Genomic DNA, 18314 nt, shown 5'->3' with positions numbered 1-18314 from the left:
GCTTTTTTTAAAAGTCCTGCTTGTTTCAAAAGCAAATTACTATAGGGTATGGTTCAAGACCCATAAGCCCCCTCAGCCACACAGAACTAGCTGCACTGCTTCAGCATCAATAATCTTGTTGTGCATAAATTCAGGAACAGGTTTTAAAACAGGGGTATGTTTGCCAGGTTTTCTGGCTTACATGTGTTTGGGGATTTGTTTTTACTGCAGTCTGCATAGTCTGCTGATGTGCTTTAAGTTTACAAATTTATTCAGGATTTCTTTGCAGTTGAGCCATAATAATTAATCTGTGTGAACAAGAGGCTCTGTGGTAAGTGGTCCTGCTACTTAAGACTATAAGCAATCCCTTGCTGAATCAAACAATGGTCAACAGAGTCCGACTTTCATTGCAAAACTCCCAGCAACCAATCTGCTTGTGGTCCATCACAAATTTTCCAGTGGTTCACCAATAGCCCACATTCTACTTTTAGTTTTAAAGGGATGCACATTGTTGAAGAAGTATGTGACATTTAGAAACACGGAATGTTGTACGATGCACCCATAATCATATACATATAAATTAAAACGTCAGCAACCAGTTTGCAAAACTGTAATTAGTCAGTGTAAGTTTAGAAGATTTAGCTTTGATGTGTCAAATATTTGACAAGCAAGAAATATGCGGCAAGAAAGACAATATCCTCTTCAAATATTGAATAGCCACCCAAAAATGTGGATATGAGATATGGGGAACATTATACTTTTCAATAAGAAATGCCACTGTGTGCTAGAATTACCGTACTTTTCATCCCCAGCATTCAGCTTCATTTGGGGAGATTCGGAAATGAAAATGGGATTTCATATGTGAACTTTCTCTAATACCACGTCAAGTCTTAAAGAGAATGTAGAATATTTACTCCATCCTTCTGTTCCAGAATGAAAAACAAAACAAAAACACGTTTATTGGAATGCTGCCCCCTTCACACCATTGGGGGAAGGAGTAAGAAAATGACACTTTGCACATCGCCAATGGCCTATAATTATCCAGGTGGCATACTTATTCAGAGTTAACACATTCTGCAGAATTAAAGGTGATTCACAAACAGCACTGGACAGAAATACATAGGATTTCTATTTCCATCTGTCTCAGACCGTGCTATATTAGAAGGCTGTGCAAATTCTAATGATTAAAATTCTAAATTTAGCCTAGAGTTTCTGGCTATCAGTGTCCAGCTTGTAATACGGGTATGGAGCAAAGCTCTCACCACAAGCTCAAGTGTTTTACAGTGCAATTTGATATATGTATGATCAGAAAAATCAACCCATTGGGTTCAACAGGACTCCGTTCCAGAGAAGAGTGTACATGTTTGCATTCTACTGGCCTAGGCCCTCTCAGACTAGAAGAGCTGTCTCCCTGCACCAACACCAGCTACGTGAAGCAGCCTGATCACTCCCTTTCCTTGGTCGGGATATAGGACAGTTTATTTCCCATGGCAAACCTTGCTCTCTAGAATTCTTTGCTCCAGCATCTCCATTTGCAAATCCGTTTGAGCACTGTTATGTACTGAGTTGAATAGGATCCAAACTGCAGCAGTCTGATTGGTCCTAGAACAATAGGATCCAAAAGGCAGCAGTCTGATTGGTCCTAGAACAATAGGATTCAGAATGCAGCAGTCTGATTGGTCCTAGAACAATGCAGCAGTATGATTGGTTGGCAGGAACCACCCAATCATGCTCCAGATAGAAGTGAATCCACAACCTGATTGGCTTACACTAGAATTCCGGAATTAGCCAATCATGTGCAGCCCATTGTGTAAATAATGTATATAAAGCAGATACCTTGAGGGGACTTTCATTCATTCCTCCTCACCACTATGAGCTGAAAAAAGAGCATGAAATCACTTTGCGACTCTGAGTATATTTCAAGCACATTGAGGCACCATCTGAATCAGCATTATTTTAATTCAGCAGGCATATAGCCTGGCAGGCTGGTGTAGTATCCTATCTCCCTTAACTTACTGGCTTGATGATTAGGCAATGTTAAGGTCTTCTTCTCCAAACTGAGAAGGAGCCATCGGAGGAGATGCCAGCATATTCTTTAGGCTGAGTAGAAACCAGTGCATGAACTTGAGGAGGATTAGAGAACTGCCAGCCATTTAATTATTACCACTTTGGACCCACTCTTATTCTCTTTATAAGTGAAACAGTCCCCCAGAACATGTTGAGTTGAAACCAACAATCACGGTTAGAGGGAGAATGCTGTTCTAAATATTTGGGATGATGTCCACTGGATTTTCCGTTTTAGAATTTCCAGAGCTACTCTCTTCAAGATTGCTAAAATCCCTTGGCCACATCTCCAGGGACAGAAAATGATGATGAGGGAACTAGTATCTGCTGTGAAGCATGCTACTTTTGCTGTGTGGTGGTTCTCTGTGCTCAAGTGATATGGTTAAGTTGCACTGAAGTTTGGCCTTTGGAAATTCACTGTGGACGAGATAGGCCTTGGCATGTGCTTCACCACAGAGCCCTGTCTGCTGCTGCACTCCACTCTGAAGTTAGAGGACTACCGTAAAGTAGTTGCAAATTGAGTTGCATTCGTGCAGTATCTCTCTCTCTCTCTCTCTCTCTCTCACACACACACACACACCCCGTGTGTCTTGGTCATACTGATACCCTGAAAAAATGATATTCCATTTCTCCCACCTTCATGGTTTCCCCCTTCATTTCCCCCTTTCTTTTGATAGGTGTTTCAATAAAACTTATTTTATCCACTTTCTTTTGGCTGGTAATTTAGAGGTGCCAGTAGTCTCACCTTGATGGTTAGTAATAAAACTGCACAGCTGCTGTCTCCTGGAAAAAAATGTATTTGCTAAGTGCATTCTTCTATTACACAGATGAAGGACAGAGCTGCCTAAATGGGGTTCCAGCATACAATACAGATTGTGGGCAGGTGCTACTTCCCTATTATTGCTCCAACTGACAATAATAGGTCACCTCATGAGTGGGGCTATGTAAGATGGGTGAAACTAAGAGCCTAACTAACTAACATTAGCTGATAATGGGATTATTCCTTAGGATGTGGCACTGCCTCCTTATGGCATAGAAGACCAGCCAAATGACAATTCATAAGCCCATGAGGGAAAGTGTACACTTGTCTGGCTTTTGTCTGGAAATGTATAGCTTGCTTTATTGAAGTCATGCTGACTGCTGTAAATGTGTTTAGAATTTTAAATACATAGTGTCAGAGCCACCCGAGGTCCCAGCTCACAAAGGACCAACGCTGCTTCGTTGTTAAGTACAAAAGTCTTTATTGAAGTTCAGTTTCACTTCCAGAGCTCTACGTCTCAACTGTTAGACCGCTGATGCTCCGTCTGAGTCTCCTCCCCCCAGACACCAATTTAAGACTCTAGCCTTACTCCACCTCTTCCTCTGTTCTTTCCGCCTCTGGTTCCGCCTGTCCGTTGGGGTCTCGCCCTTTCTAGACTCTTCTGACGCTGAATCCCCTGAGCCTTCCCCCTCCCTCCGACGGGCTTTAGGAGCTGGTTCCCCATCCGGGTCTCCTGCTGTCCCCCGCGCCTGTACATTTGAACTTGGCGCGCGCCCAGCCAGCAACTTTCCTCCTGACCGTTTCACTGCTGCTGTCACTGCTTCCCCCTCTGGGGGGGGGGGCTAGCTGCAACTGACCTCCCCTCCGTTGGAGGCGTGGTCAGCCCTGACTCACTTTCTCTCCCCGCTGGAGGAGACGCTGGCCCTGACACATGTGACTCTTCCCCCCCACTACGCTCTGGTGGGGAAACTGGTCCTGATCCCCCGCTGCTGCTTTGGGGTTCCCCGCTGGCTCCTTGTTTCTGGTGCGTCCCCCCTGGGACCCCCCTTGCCCTGACCGTCGGCGCCCCCTTCTGGGAATCTTCTGATTCGCTGGAGAAGCTCATGGAATCTCTCGGGCCACTGTCATACTCCCCTACGCTGCCCTCGGATTCTTCCCCTTCGCTCTCCATTTCCTCTCTCCCCTGTGCTCCTGCTCCTGAGCCCCTGACACATAGTAAATATTTTTATTTTCAAACCTGCTAGAATACGTTATGGGAGGAGGAGTGCTCAGCAAAGAGGCTCTGTACGTTCTTTCCGAGTGAAGGTTCATCGGAGTAAGCAAGAAACTGGGACTGCCTGTAATTCCAATAGAGGCCCCTGGTGTGTAATAAAGGCAAATCTAAGATCCGGACAGGCAGTCTGCTTACAAAAAGGATCTTATTGTAGAACTGAGGAGGTTTGGCAGCTGCTTTTGCTGCTAATGGAAATAGGAACAGCAGAAAGATTTATAGCAAGAACTCCTCTTCTTGTTGCTTCTGTTTTTAGATAGGTTGCAAAGCAGCTGGCCACATTTGGATACAAATGGATGGCTGACCAGGTTTGATCCAAATCCAAAAGGTTAAAAGCTAGATGCGTTTCAGGGCTACAGACAAATATGACGGTGATTTTTGTCCCAATAGCAAGCATTATACCGCATTTTACAATTTTTTAAAAGCTATGGGAGACAGTTTGAAAATCAAGCCGCATGGCCTCCAAATAAGTGTATGGTAGCTGCAACAAAGGGATGATAAGAGAAATCAACCAGAACAGCAATACAAATGACTGCCACTCCTGTGAATTCTATAAACGAACAGGACAAATAGAACTATAAAAGGTATGGCTGGAAGAGCCCATGGAGAAAACAGGGACAGGAAAATGCTATTGGCTGTCCAACTGATTATTCACCAGGGAGTATTCACCAATTCTCCGGATAATATTTTGACACCAATTAATTTCAGCTCTGCAAACAGACATCAGAACAATGCTGCGGCTTTCCAAGAGACTGTGCAGCGTACAAGACTTCACTAAAGGATATAATTATATGTCCCATATATACATACATATACACCTGCAAACAGATTAAATGAAGGCAGTCTAGGGAAAGGGATTTAGAAGTGGTGCACAGCTATGTGTTTGGCATGTGTGTGTGTGTGTGTGTGTGTGTGTGTGTGTGTGTACCTAACTCTTTCCCTATCCACTCCAAACCACCAGCACCCAAGCCATCCCCCACATAGGGTACCAAATGTGCATTTGCCATTCAGTAGACCTATTTGGAGTCTCCAAGTGAAGAACTTTGGGGCAAGTATGAGCAGAAATAATGGGCAGAAATGGCAGGGAGCTCCTCATCCCCCCCCCAGCTCTCTCCGTGCTCCTATCACCAGCCTCACAGTGCTGTCAGGATTGTGCTTAGAGAGGCAGGTTCTGATGCAGGAGGAGGAGGGATCTCCCCTCCCTGACTCAATGCCAGCTGCTTCAGAAGGAGGTGCAGGGATGCCGGCTCTCTCCCCCCCCCCCCCAGCAGCCTTCCTGTGGAGTGCAAAGCCTCAGTGTAGCCTAAGGAGGGTTTGTGGAAGCAGAAGTGGGGGGCGGAAAAGGAGGCGGCAACCAAACAGAAGCCAGAACTGGAGAGTGCAGTCCTGTCACCAGAACAGGGCACTGCCTTCGCAGAATGGAGCAGACCCACCTATCCCGACTGAATGTGTGTTTGTGCGTGCATGCACACGCACCATCTCAACATTCCTGCAAGGTGAGCAAGTCTTCTGAGCTAGCGCACCCCACCTCATATATAAAAGCTTGTTGAACAGGATGTGGAAACTTGTTGGGAGATCTGTGTCATTTCCGTCCTGTTCTTAACTTCTCGCTCTGCTCTGGAATACCTGAACCATGACTCCTGAGCCCTTTGCCTGCTGCTGAACTTGTACCATTACTTGCTTAAATAACAACTGAATTCATATTTCATATTTTTGCTTGCATCATTTGAGGCAGGTTAGTCCCTGCCCTCAAATGCTGCTTTTCCCTATTCAAGATTTTCAGAGGCTTTAGAAGGGTAAGATAAGGATGCAGAAGTGTTTGTAAACTACAGGTCTCCCAAAGTGATATCACTGACAACAAAATATTTTAAGGTGGAAAGAATTGGATTGCAAAAGAGGATGAGAAGAGATGGAAAATGACCCTGTAATACAGTACATCTCTAATTTATTTATTTTAAAGTGTCTTTCCCTTCTCACTGACAGTTTTGGCCATAAAATATTGTGTTGTCTGTTGCTCAGAGACTGAGATAACTTAATTCTGAAATTTAAACTGTTTTCAATACATCAAGCAGACAGTAAAAAAAAGCAGCCTGGACCAAGATATTTTACAGAAATGTTATTTCACTGGTGCTGTTGCCCAACTGACACACACACTTGCCTGCTCTTTACATCAGCGAGTCAGATTAACCCAAATGATTAGGCAGATGTTAGAGATCTGGGTTTTAAAACAAAAATTATGAGATGTACCCGATTTCCTCCTTCAAAAGGGCCAGCTTTCAGCACCAGCAAAACAACTGCTTCCCCCCTTCTCCCAGGCAGCCGGGTACTGCCACTGCCAAAAATAGCACATGAAATAGGAATGTATTTGGTTTCATATGCTACACAGAAACAGGTAGAACATCTTGGTGTGGAAAGATTAACTGGTCTGCTTTGAAGCTCTCTGTGAACTACTGGGCCACTGCCTTCTTACGGGAACTCAATGTGGAGTAAACACGAATAGAATCAGAAGTACTAGCTCTCATTGATGTCTGCATGAAATGTAGAGCTACTAAATAAAGCTGCCACCTTTGTTTCTTCAGTGCAGCATGCCTAGCTACCACCCAATATATTTTTATCCCATAACCCTCAGCCCTAACCTGGCAAATAGCCAAAGTGGGGGCCTCCCTATGTTTTGATCTGCAGGTCCCCTCACCCCTGACCACTGGTCCAACTGGCAGGGACTGATAGGGGTTATAGTCCAAAATATTATTTGTTTATTAAATTTATATGCCACCCTCCATCCGTAGATAGAAACACATTATAAAAACACAAAATACATAAACAACAAAATAAAATTAACTCCCTCCTCCCACAAACACATTTAAAAGGGGTACATTTTATTTATTAAATTTGCAGGGCCCCATGTTTGCTACTGCTCACCTAACCTAATTAAGGCTAAAACCCTATGCCCACTTAACTGGGAGCAGGTCCTACTGAAATTCCAAGTATAAGTGCATAGGATTGCACTGTCTGAATAATACCTCTTCCATCCCATTTTAAAGACTATTACTTACTGCAGCTTGGCTTTTCTTAGTCCCAAACAATACCCTCTAATCTGCTGTCTTTTTTGTTGTTGTTAAACCTCCAGTTAAAGGAGAGCTCCGGGAAATTCATAGCACTAAAAAATAATACCACTAAAAAAAAGGTATTATGCTACTGCTTCTGTTTAAATAATAATTTAAGGAAACCCTCCCAGATCTCATGAAGACTTCAAGCCCTTTGCTCCTCCAAAGGCAGGGAGGCAGTGGGAGTAAGCAAAGGTTGCTTTGCCATCACATAAAAAAGTTGCAGTCACACCCTGCTCAGGGCCAGCCCAAGACATTTTGCTGCCTGAGGCAAAGGACAAGATGGGTAGCTGACTCTTACTCCAACACTGGCAATGTGACAGCATCCTCCACTGCATTTGAGAACAACAGATAGCTTAGGGGGCACAAGACAGGCCACATGGCACAGATTGCTCTGTTCTCTGCCACCCAACATTGTCCCAATCTGCAAAGTAACACTACTCCACTTTTTGTAAAAACCAGTATTTTCTTCAATGCTGAAATCCAGATATCACAAGTTCATTTTCTTTTTCATGCAAAAAGTCTATAAGGGGTTTCCAATCTTCTGTAAATATCAACAATGATTTTTCACTACTTAAACACATTCACTTTGTCATCTCAGCCAAATCCATTAACTTTAGCCACCATTCCTCCAAGGCAGATAATGTATCTTTCCATCTTTGTGCATATAAAATCCAATGTGATGATATACTGAAATAATGTTCTATGGTTCTTTTCTAACTGTATATCCTTTATTCCTAGAAGGAAAAGTTCTGGCTTCAGTTGAATGTTAACCTATCCCCAGCTCCCCATTCTGTTTCTTCAGTCTCATCCATTTGCTTGAATTTTTCCATAGTCTCTTGTTTTTTGTACCAAATCAAGTCAAAATCTTTCTAATTAAAGGTAAAATCACTCCGTCCAGTATGTCCAATCTTTTCTGCTTAATTTTATTTGTTATAAAGGATTAGTCTTTTGTTTTACGGAGTATCCTCAGTGGAATTTCTTTCAGTATACAGTTGTACCTTGGAGGTTGAATGTAATAATAATAATAATAATAATAATAATAATAATAATAATAATAATAATTTATTTATTTATACCCCGCCCATCTGGCTGGGTTTCCCCAGCCACTCTGGGCAGCTTTCAACAAAATATTAAAATACAGTAATGCATCAAACATTAAAAGCTTCCCTAAACAGGGCTGCCTTCAGATGTCTCCTAAAAGTCTGGTAGTTGTTGTTCTTTTTGACATCTGGCAGGCTTTCTTTATGGCGTATTTTTATTGCATGTGGACACTTGATAAATAATTTTCTACTTGTAAAAAACTTATTAGGCATTTTGGTGTTATATAAATTAAATAATAATTGTTTTTCTTTTTCCTTCCTTCCTTCCTTCCTTCCTTCCTTCCTTCCTTCCTTCCCATTGTTGGAATGTTTTGTTAATCTTGTTACATAAAATAAAGCATTAAATAAATAAATAAATAAGCCATTGTAGCTGTGGTGAAGTGGCCATGAGGAACCAGCCCCCTCTCACTTCCACCACCTCCAGAGCCTGCTGTTGCATAACAATCTGAAGACCAGGTTAAATCAGGATGGAGAGCAATAGGACTGATCCACCATGCCAGCAAGACCTGTGCCTGCTCCTTGGTTTGTCTGCTTTGCCTTGTCCTAACCCACATTGCTGGTTTTGATATTTCAACCTTCTTATTGGGATGCTTGCAGAATTCAGAACCTCCACAATGAACAGACCTGACCCACACACCTCCCAGACTACTGTGCAGACTAGAACACAGATATCCTACAGATTGTGGAGTTTTGCAAAATACTGCAATGTAATTCTCAGCTCAAAGCTTGCACCAAGCTACACAGGAATGCGTACATTTAGGACAATTTAGGAATTAGAATAAGAAAATATGTAATATTTAAATATTTATTATTTTTGTTTCAATTTTTAAAGCAAAAATCCCATTGATATGAAAACAGGAGGCAAATGGAATTATGAAAGGAACGCATGTGCAAATGACACTGACTGGAATTTGACCTCTCTCGCTGCCTGCCTTCAGATTTGGAAACACTTTCCCTCATCCATTATCAAGGGAGCTCTCTTAGCCCTAAAAAGCTTGCCTCATCGGGCTCAGTTGACAACTGGCTCCAGAACTTTCATTCTTGAGCCAGTTGCTTCCAACTCTGGACTGTGAGACTCCACTGTTAACCCTGTTGCTTCAAGGTTATCCCCGCTGCTCTCACACTGGCCACCTTGAGATCTTTTCCTAAAAAAGATTTATGGAAAATTAATGTTAGCTATGCAAAAGGGTTGACCTGAGCTTCTGGAACCATGATTTCCATACCTGGCGCAGAAGTCACAGCAAAAAGCAGTAATGAAAATTTTGACCTGCCACTTCATTATTTCTTCACTAATTTTTCCAAGCAGCTTAGATTAAAATGGTTCCATGACAAAATGTGCTGGCTATGTGACAAAAGCATAAAGAGGAGCACTCAATAAATGCCACTTCTCCGTATACTTTTATTGTGGTCTGAAGGCTTAATAGTCTTCTCCTAAGACAGACACAAAAGCTATCAAAAACTGCAATAGCTTTGGCTCCTCAGTTTTCAACTTTATCCGGACTGTTCAGATTAATGAGGATGTGCATTAATCCAACACCTGGAGGAAAATGACACCTAGCAGCAATTTCTGGCACAAAGCAGTATCCTAAGCAAGGTATTATGCTCATATTGAAAACAGCTGAAGGCGATTGCTGCAAGCTACAGCCTTCAAGCTATGTTTCATTTTCAAGAACAACTCCGAGCAGATTGACAAACTATGAGTAGCGTCTCTTAGACACTGAGTCTAGCTGAAGAACAACAAGCAGCTCCAAGGTGGATCAAAACTACCATACTTTTCCGTGTACAACACGGCCCCTATTTTGGGGGACTCAAACTTAACAAAAAGGGGGGGGGAGATTCCCTGAAGTTGTTGCGCTTTTTGGGGGGAGGATTACCCGCAGTTGTTGAGCTTTTTAGGGGGGATGCCAAGAGTTGCCCACCTGCTCTACCCATGTATAAGACGACCCCTAATTTTGAAAATGATTTTTGAATAAAAAAACATAGTCTTATACATGGAAAAGTGTACGGAAAAGTGTACATAAAGCAATCACAGCTACAAACAGTTCTTTACATCACTAAAAAAGGTGATGACAAAAAGATATAACCTTCAGCACTGTGTTTTGACTCTGGTACTAACATTTTTCATTTGCTACTTACATACATTTTAACAGATTTTTATGGGGATGTGAGTTCACATTTCAGCTTGATATGAATTCGTAAAAGGATGTTATGGAATAATGAAATGGTGTGTGTGTGTCTGTGTATCAGTGGTTGCACACATGCCAAACACATGCAAATGGAGAGCTGCCTGTACTCCCAAACAGAAGAAGGTAGAGCGCTGGACAACCCCTAGTGTGGGAGGTCTTATGGGCCTTTTGGACACCAAGAATACAGCACAGGACTTTGCCAGCTTTTTTCTGCAACCTAATCCAAGGGATGTGGGTTGGCATGGCATGTCCCCATCACCACACCTATAAAGAGCCACACAATCAGGTTGGAATGGGCTAAGCAAGCCTTTCTTTCACTTCTGTATTCCAAAGGTGGTCTTTCAATGAAAAATCCCTGGTGACTTATAACAATCTATCTGAAACTTTAAATGAGATTTATTCGAGAGAGATATTTGGATTCTTAGATAACACAAAGCAGATGGAATAAACCAATAATAGAACTACAGTTTTTAAACTACTCTGCTCTTGTCCCTTCCCCCCACCTTTCCTGCTCTGCCGTTTCCCGTCTCATGAAACACTTCACCAAACAAAGCCTTTACACCATCTAATAAGAGTCCCAAGACAGCAAGCCGCAAATATATCCATCACAGAATCTGCATGGATTTCTGAATTTGACATTCTTAGCTCACGTCCCCATTGCACAGAAGGCTTGGAAAGGAAGTTTGATTGGGAAGTTGGTAGGTGAGATTCTGAAATAATTAAAGAAGGACTTAGGTTTCAGGGTGGGCAACCTACCAAAGGGGAGATTGGTTAATTGATGGCCTATGCACACAGCTAATGTGGAACAACAAAGATACAGTTCTCTACCTCGAGAATCTACATTTGGATTTGTGGAAGGCTTCAGGGTAGGGAAGACAGAGCAGCAAGAGCAAATGGGAGTGAATAATCCGCACACTCCTTGAGTGATTTCACCTGCTGGGCATGATCCTTGAACTACAGTAAGTGGATGGACCATGGAAAGATGTGGGTTGGTGTGCATGCGCAGAGAAGCCACTGACTTTTGTGGGAGGTAGAGTGCAGCTTACAGTGAAAAGCAAAAGTGACACATGCTGCTCTGCTCCCTTTTGCCTCTGGTCTACCTCATCAGTCACATGTGGCCCCCAGAAAATTGCCCTCAGGCTAGAAAAGATGACTCACTCCTGGAGGACAGCAGCCTCAATTGTGTACTCCGTAAAAAAAAAAAAAACCCACTGGAAAAGTATTGCTACTATTGTTAAATCGCTTGACATAAAGTAATTCAAGAGCTACGCAATAAAAGTTACACTAACAATTGCAAGCAACACAAGGCAGACTTCAGCCATGTGCCCAAGTTGCCTTCTGCTTAAACAGAAGCAATACAAAATGGAAAGCTATAGCTAAACAAGCTGTCTGAGCCCAATATAGTGCAGTTTCTGGCCCTTATTTGCTTGGCTAACAGCAGCAACACCGATGAACATCCTCAGGTGTTCCCCTTCAGTCACTCAGCTGCTATTCCCTTTGCATCCACAGAAAGGGATTCCCATTACATCAGGAGTCAGGTTGGACTAGAAGAGCTGCAGGAAGCTGGCCTTCTACAGCCATACTTCGGGTTGAATACGCTTCAGGTTGAGCACTTTCGGGTTGCGCTCCGCAGCGACCTGGAAGTAACAGAACGCATTACTTCCGGGTTTCGCTGCCCGCGCATGCGCAGACGGACAAAATGACGTCATGTGCATGAGCGGAAGCGGCAAATCTCAACTCGCGTACGCACAGACGTGGGTTGCGTTCACTTCAGGATGCGAACAGGGCTCCGGAACGGATCCCGTTCGCATGCTGAGGTACCACTGTACTTACAACTGCTCGTACCGTTGAATGATGAATCATGACAGCATCAGGCCAGCAGGCATCCTTGTTCACAGAAGAGGATGTGATAAGATTTTTGTCAATTCCCCTTTCTCCTTTAACAACCCTCCCCCCCAATAATCTGCTTTGGATGATTTGGGGAAATAAGGGAAAGTCATCTCCCTTCCTCTTCTGTGAGCAGACACTTCCCACTGGCTCAACAGCTCTTGCAATTATGCAGCAGCACAATCAGATATCACCCCGAGACTTCCTCCACTCAATAGCATCATACATAACAAGATGTACAGAGACTGGAGAAAAAGAGATTTGTGGATGTTTATGTCCATAAAGATGTTGTCAGACTGAGCAAAAGTTATGTATGGGTTGTACACATTTATCTCTGTTGCTGCATTTGTAGAATATCCATTTGCTACAAATCCTGCAGACTTGAGAGTTATAGCCTTTCGGGTATCTTTTCAAAACATGCTGGGCTATGAAATGCAATGAAATTCCCATGAGATGCCTTTCAAAGCTAGAATAGTTCCCTTAATATGTCCTTTGAATCTTCGAGTAGCCAGTACAAACTCACTATATTTCATTTCATCTAATCATTTCCAACATGTTTGCAAAAATATCAGTCTCTAATGCCCCATGAAAACCTCCAGCCGAGGCAAGTTCTTCAAGCTGGAGAAACATTCATTTATATTCCACGTTCAGAACACCTTTGGTTTATGTGAAAAATAAAGACTCTTTAAAAAAACCCACTTGTGTACTAAAAAGCATAGGACCAACCTTCAGCTCTAAAATGTGCTAACTGGAAAACAGTCTAGAATCTCACGTATTACAACCCAGCCTCCCATGCAGTCACATTTTACTTACATTAGACACAGGATAGAAATGGCAGGATCAATGTGAGTTTCTCTTACGCACACACACAGATAGAGAAGCAGCCCCAGAAGCAAACACCACACAACACAAAAGCAGACTTCTGTGGGTATCTGCCAGCTCAGTTCAGCAGTGACCATTTTTCCCTTGGGAAGGAAACTCAACAAGCAGACATGTGCTCATAACTTGCCCTTAATTAAATGGTTGATTAAAATGGGATTTTTGAAACCTCAGAACATTACGAAGACACAACAGATTTTCAACAGATCAGTGGAGCGCACGTCACTGCATTATTTGTGAATGTTTGACAAAGCCCAAAGCAATGGAAGGAGAAATTGAAGGTGGTTACTATAATGGCCACAATCAGAAGATGCCCTGAACCTCAAAGCAAAAATTTAAAACTGCTGCAATCCAGCCATTCTTCACTGGACTGTTCTGAATTTAGGCCAGATTATACCTTTCACCAAGTGGATTCTCCTTGTCAAAGACAAGCCATCCCATTCTTATAAGAAATTGAATTTGCAGGCTCTGCAATGGCCAGAGACTGAAAAAGTCAGCTGCCTCATCTATACTGCCCTTCCTTTTAATGTATAAATATAAACGCCTGTTTTCAACAATCCATCCTGATAACATTCAGTCAAATTAAATATATACACTATTTGTTCATACTTCTGCTGTCTTAAAGGGTTTGAATGAAGCAGGCAGGGCACATGCTTCATGACTGAAGGGTTAAGGAAGCAATCAACTATGTTAACTAGTGCAAATGCAAAAATGTTATGTTTTATTTCATACATGATTTATAATACTTATGGATTATGATTCAGGCTTAATGCTCGCTGAGGTGGTAAATCTGTGTATGAGCTGCCACATTTCCTACATCAAATGGGGGTTCTTATAACTGAATGCCTCTCCAAACAAAAGTGACCCCCCAAGGGTCAGGGGAAAGGGTCCTAACCTAATGTTCTCACTGACATTCTAAACTTCCACACATGAAGAATATCTGCATATCAAGGCTATTTCTAGGTAACTTGGTTTTGTGCTATTCTGCACACCATTGCTGTAGCATGAATCACTGATTTTGAACATGTAAGCATGAACACTTAATTTTGTATATGTATACAGCCTGATGGTTGCCAGGGGGTGATTTACAACAAAACAGAATAAAATCAAAGCCGTATTGGGGGGGGGGGGAATCACACAATCAATTTTTAAATCACAAAGCAATTAATAAGAGCAGCAATTTAGACAGAAGTTTACAGCAAAATTCAGAACTTAAAAGTTCTGGGAGAATAAAAAGGTCTTTGCCTGGCATCCAAAACGCAGCAGGGCATGCCTCTCTAGGGAAGGAACAGCATTAATGGGGTACCATTACTGAAAGGATTGCTTTCCGGGTCACCACCCACCCCACCTCAAATGGTGTGGCTTGGGTTTGAACGCGGGAGACCCAGCAGTCTGGGTGGTCTTGGCAAGTCTGCTACATGCTAATCTTTCTCAAAGTTTTTACAGAGGTATAAAGAGCAGAAGATGTGTTGTAATCTTGCCCTTTGGGTGGATGAGAAGGTAATGTAAATTAAAGAAAAATATTGTTAATAATATCACATACAAAACCAGAAAAATATACCCTCGCTGGAAGATGAAAGACATCTCAAGTTCCATAAGGTAATATGTTTGACTTTCCTAATCCCTCTTAATTCAAATGTATAAAGTTTAAGGATAGAGTTAGTACAATCACTGGCTAGTTTCAGCTTTGGGGGTTTTTGCATTAGCCTTTGACAAATGCCAGGTGACCCACCTTACTGAGGGGGGGGGATTGCCTTCCCTCATTTATGAGCCCCTTTCAGTTTTGACTTCCCTTCTTTAAACCTGGACACATTTCATTTTTAATCCACTAATGTTTGTTCATTTCAGTGAGTCATTGGAAAGCAATGAGGGAGACGATTCCTGCTGTCCGGCTGGCTGCAACGCACTCCTGCAGCTGGCAAGAAATTCCTTGATGGTTGCCTAAAAGGCACTTTTAAGACATTCTACTGAATTCCAAAAACGATACTTCAAGCAGAGATACTTTGCAATGCATTCCATCTTCTTGGCCTGCAAAATCTTCTGACAGTTAAATGAGAATCACAGCAAGCTGATGATGAGAATCATTTCAGCAACCTGATAGGCCTCCATCAGATCTTCGGATACCAAATGTTGAAGCACTTGTGCTTCTTTCCATCTCCAACCTGTGCCATTTCCCATATAATCCTGAATCTCCTTAGAAATCTCAACACTAAAGAAAATATTTGCCACCACTGGCACATGATATCTGTGGCCAGCACTGGGAAGACTAAAGAAATGAACACAGGGGACTGGAACTGAGTTGAATTAGGCCACAACTTTAGTGATTAAAGGTAAGAGTATGTTTGGTTGAGGCACCAGACATGCATCCGGCATCCAGCAAGCTGCCTGATAGGAACCCAGCAGGGTTAATCCTGTGCTGACGAGTCACTGCCGACATGGATCAGGTGCCACGACCCCGCACAGGTGCTTTGGTCAACCAGTAGACTCCCAGATAGAGTCACACACCCGGGCCACTTTAACAGGGTACCCGCATTATCCAGCCCAATGCCTTATCTGCCAGAGTTGTGACGGTTCTCATTAGGAGGCAAAAACTTGAAAACCAGCCCATTTGCTTGCAGGACAAAATTCCTCCCTGGCCCTGAATATGGCGACCAAGTAAACCATAGCAAGGTCCTTGCACCAACTTGCTTGCTCCCCCACTGAGTGGGTGGGTGGTAAATCCCACACCAGCCAGCAAAGAGGGCGCTCTGCCCACCCAAGCCCCTCCTAAATACAGCAGAAGTGGGCACGACCCATGGCTGGAGGAGGGTGGCATCAAGGGACCAGCCCTCTCCCAGCCTCCTGAAACTGCCACTCTCCCAGAGTCTCATCTGAATGAATTTGCTTAGGCTTTTCATAATGAAAAAACAAACTAATGTAAACAAAATTTAAAAAACAAAAACAAAGAAGGGTTTCTCCAGCTCTGCAAACAGGCTGGGGCAGTTGAACCTCCTTGCTGACATCAGCAAGACCCTAATCTGCACATGGGACACTCTGTCCTCACACCAACTAGACTAGAAGGAACTCAAGGATGTGCTCATACACCAGGGGAACATGTGATGACAAAGGGATAACATGAAGAAGAGGGCAATGAGATCTACAAATTTAAAAACCAAGCCAGATAAATTACAACTGAAATAAAGTTTTCCTAAAACTTTACACATCGTCTTACAAATGTCATTTAAATGCATCCAAAAACACTGCAGAACATAGTCATAGAACTGTAGCGCTGACCCTGAGGGTTATCCAATCTCTGCAATGCAGGGATCTCAACTAAAACATCCATGGCAGATGACCATCCAATCTCTGCTTTAAAACCTCCCAGGAAGGCGAGTCTACCATCTTCCAAGGGAGGCTGTTTTGCTGCCAAACAGCTCACACCATCACAAAGTTCTTTCTGGTATTTAGTCAGAATCTCCTTTTTGGTAACTTCAAGCCATGGGTTCGGGTCCTGGCCTCCAGAACAGGAGAAAACAAGCATGTTCCACCCTCCATTTGGCGGTCCTTTTGATATTTGAAGATGACTCTCCTATCTCCTCACAGCCTCCTCTTCTCCAGGCTACGCATCCCCAACTCCCTCCACCGTGGTCAACGTAATGTAACCGTCTTCTTAATGGCTGGTGTAGCAACAAGGCATGTAAACGGTAAGCATCCGGTTGTGTCCCTGCTTCAAATCTCTGCCTGTGTTAGGGCTGAAGGTGGTTTGCCCAAATCTAGAGATGGACAGAATCTCCTCCAGTCCAGGGTCCCTCAGGTCACTGACTGAAGCTGCAGAAGCTGAAGCCTGAGCTGCAGCACCCAGAAAGCGCTGCTCTGTTTAACAGGCAAAGTCAGAAGGCCAGCTGCCCATTCATTTCAATTGCATTTGTGCAAGAATACAAGTTACAGTAAATGCCTCTAAACAAAGCCCATTGAAACAAATGGAACACTGTATGTTTGTGAGTGTATTTGCGTACACAATAAAGTAACAGAAAAAGAAACGAATGAAAATCAATGCATTGCTGCAGCTGACCATTAATATTTGTCTTTGTCTTTTACCATACTTCTGCAATCTTTCAGAAATTCATGGAGGAAAAATGCGCAGCGTAATTATATTTGATACCTGCTTAGTTATCAGTGGAAGACTATGACCTACGGCTATTACACCTTTACAGGCTGTGTTTATTCTAGGTAACCATAGAATAAATTAAAGGGATTTATCAATTTATGACAATATTTCCCTGTGAAAAAAATGTCAAATACATCCACTCTACATCTCTTTAGGACTTTCTGCATATTAGCCATTGCCTTGCTTTAAAATACTATTTGAAATTAAAGAGGGATGTAGAAAACAAAGCAGACTATGGTGTGAGCAGCCCCCCTTCAGATTATTCTACGACTCAGCTAGCTGATCTGCTGACCCAAAAGGAGAATTCTTCTATCACTTGACCAAAATTCTAATAATTAGCTCTTTATAATGTTAGAGACATCACATGGGGTGTTTTAAAGGGCAGTCATCAGACTGGCATGCCCTTGTCCAGTACCCATTTGTTTCAATAGGGTTTGTGCAGAAGACTTTCCCATATGATTGTGCCCTACTTAAAATACATAATTATTTCTATCTATGTTCTCTAAAAATGTTCTTTGGGAATGTTGGATTTTCAAGTAGAGATCTGCAGCCTTTGCACTGGATGTTTTCCCAACTGGATCAAGGAGTCTTAAGTGTCAATTCTTGAAATCCGTGACCTTTTTTTTTCCCTCCTTCGCATTCCTGGCAAAATAATATGGCCCTCTCAAAAACAGCAAGAATCAATTTCATACAAAAACTTACCTGGTCCCATGGACAGATTATTCCACCAAAACACATGAAGAGATATCCCATGGCAACCAGACACACCCAAACGACCAAAGAGAAAACACGAAGGAACTTCTTGAATAATGGCTCTATACAGGCAAGGATAAATATGGTGAAGAAAATTGCCAGGGCTGTTGGAACAGTTACTAAGAAGGCCACATGGTCCTCCGTTTCCTGAAAACAAGAAGAAAGGAAAGCTTACTACTTAA

The 18314-nt window shown here is 42.7% G+C and overlaps 1 protein-coding gene across 4 annotated transcripts in view; it reads right to left on the bottom strand.

The window, feature by feature from the left end:
* ADCY2 (adenylate cyclase 2) overlaps nt 1-18314 on the bottom strand; it is a 121283-nt gene that overhangs the window by 88047 nt on the left and 14922 nt on the right. For 3 of the 4 annotated variants that reach the window (XM_083624288.1, XM_083624289.1, XM_083624290.1), the window contains exon 2: nt 18082-18279. The exons of the other annotated variant lie outside the window; for it this stretch is intronic. In XM_083624288.1, the coding sequence (XP_083480414.1) occupies nt 18082-18279 (198 nt within the window). The remainder of the gene's footprint in view (nt 1-18081; nt 18280-18314) is intronic. 4 annotated transcript variants of the gene reach the window in all.

The sequence above is a fragment of the Podarcis filfolensis genome (genome assembly GCF_964270895.1).
Source record: "Podarcis filfolensis genome assembly, chromosome: 7".
In the NCBI taxonomy this organism is placed as follows: Eukaryota; Metazoa; Chordata; class Lepidosauria; order Squamata; family Lacertidae; genus Podarcis; species Podarcis filfolensis.
Note: the sequence above shows the minus strand (reverse complement) of the source record. Positions and strands in the feature narration are given on the sequence as shown.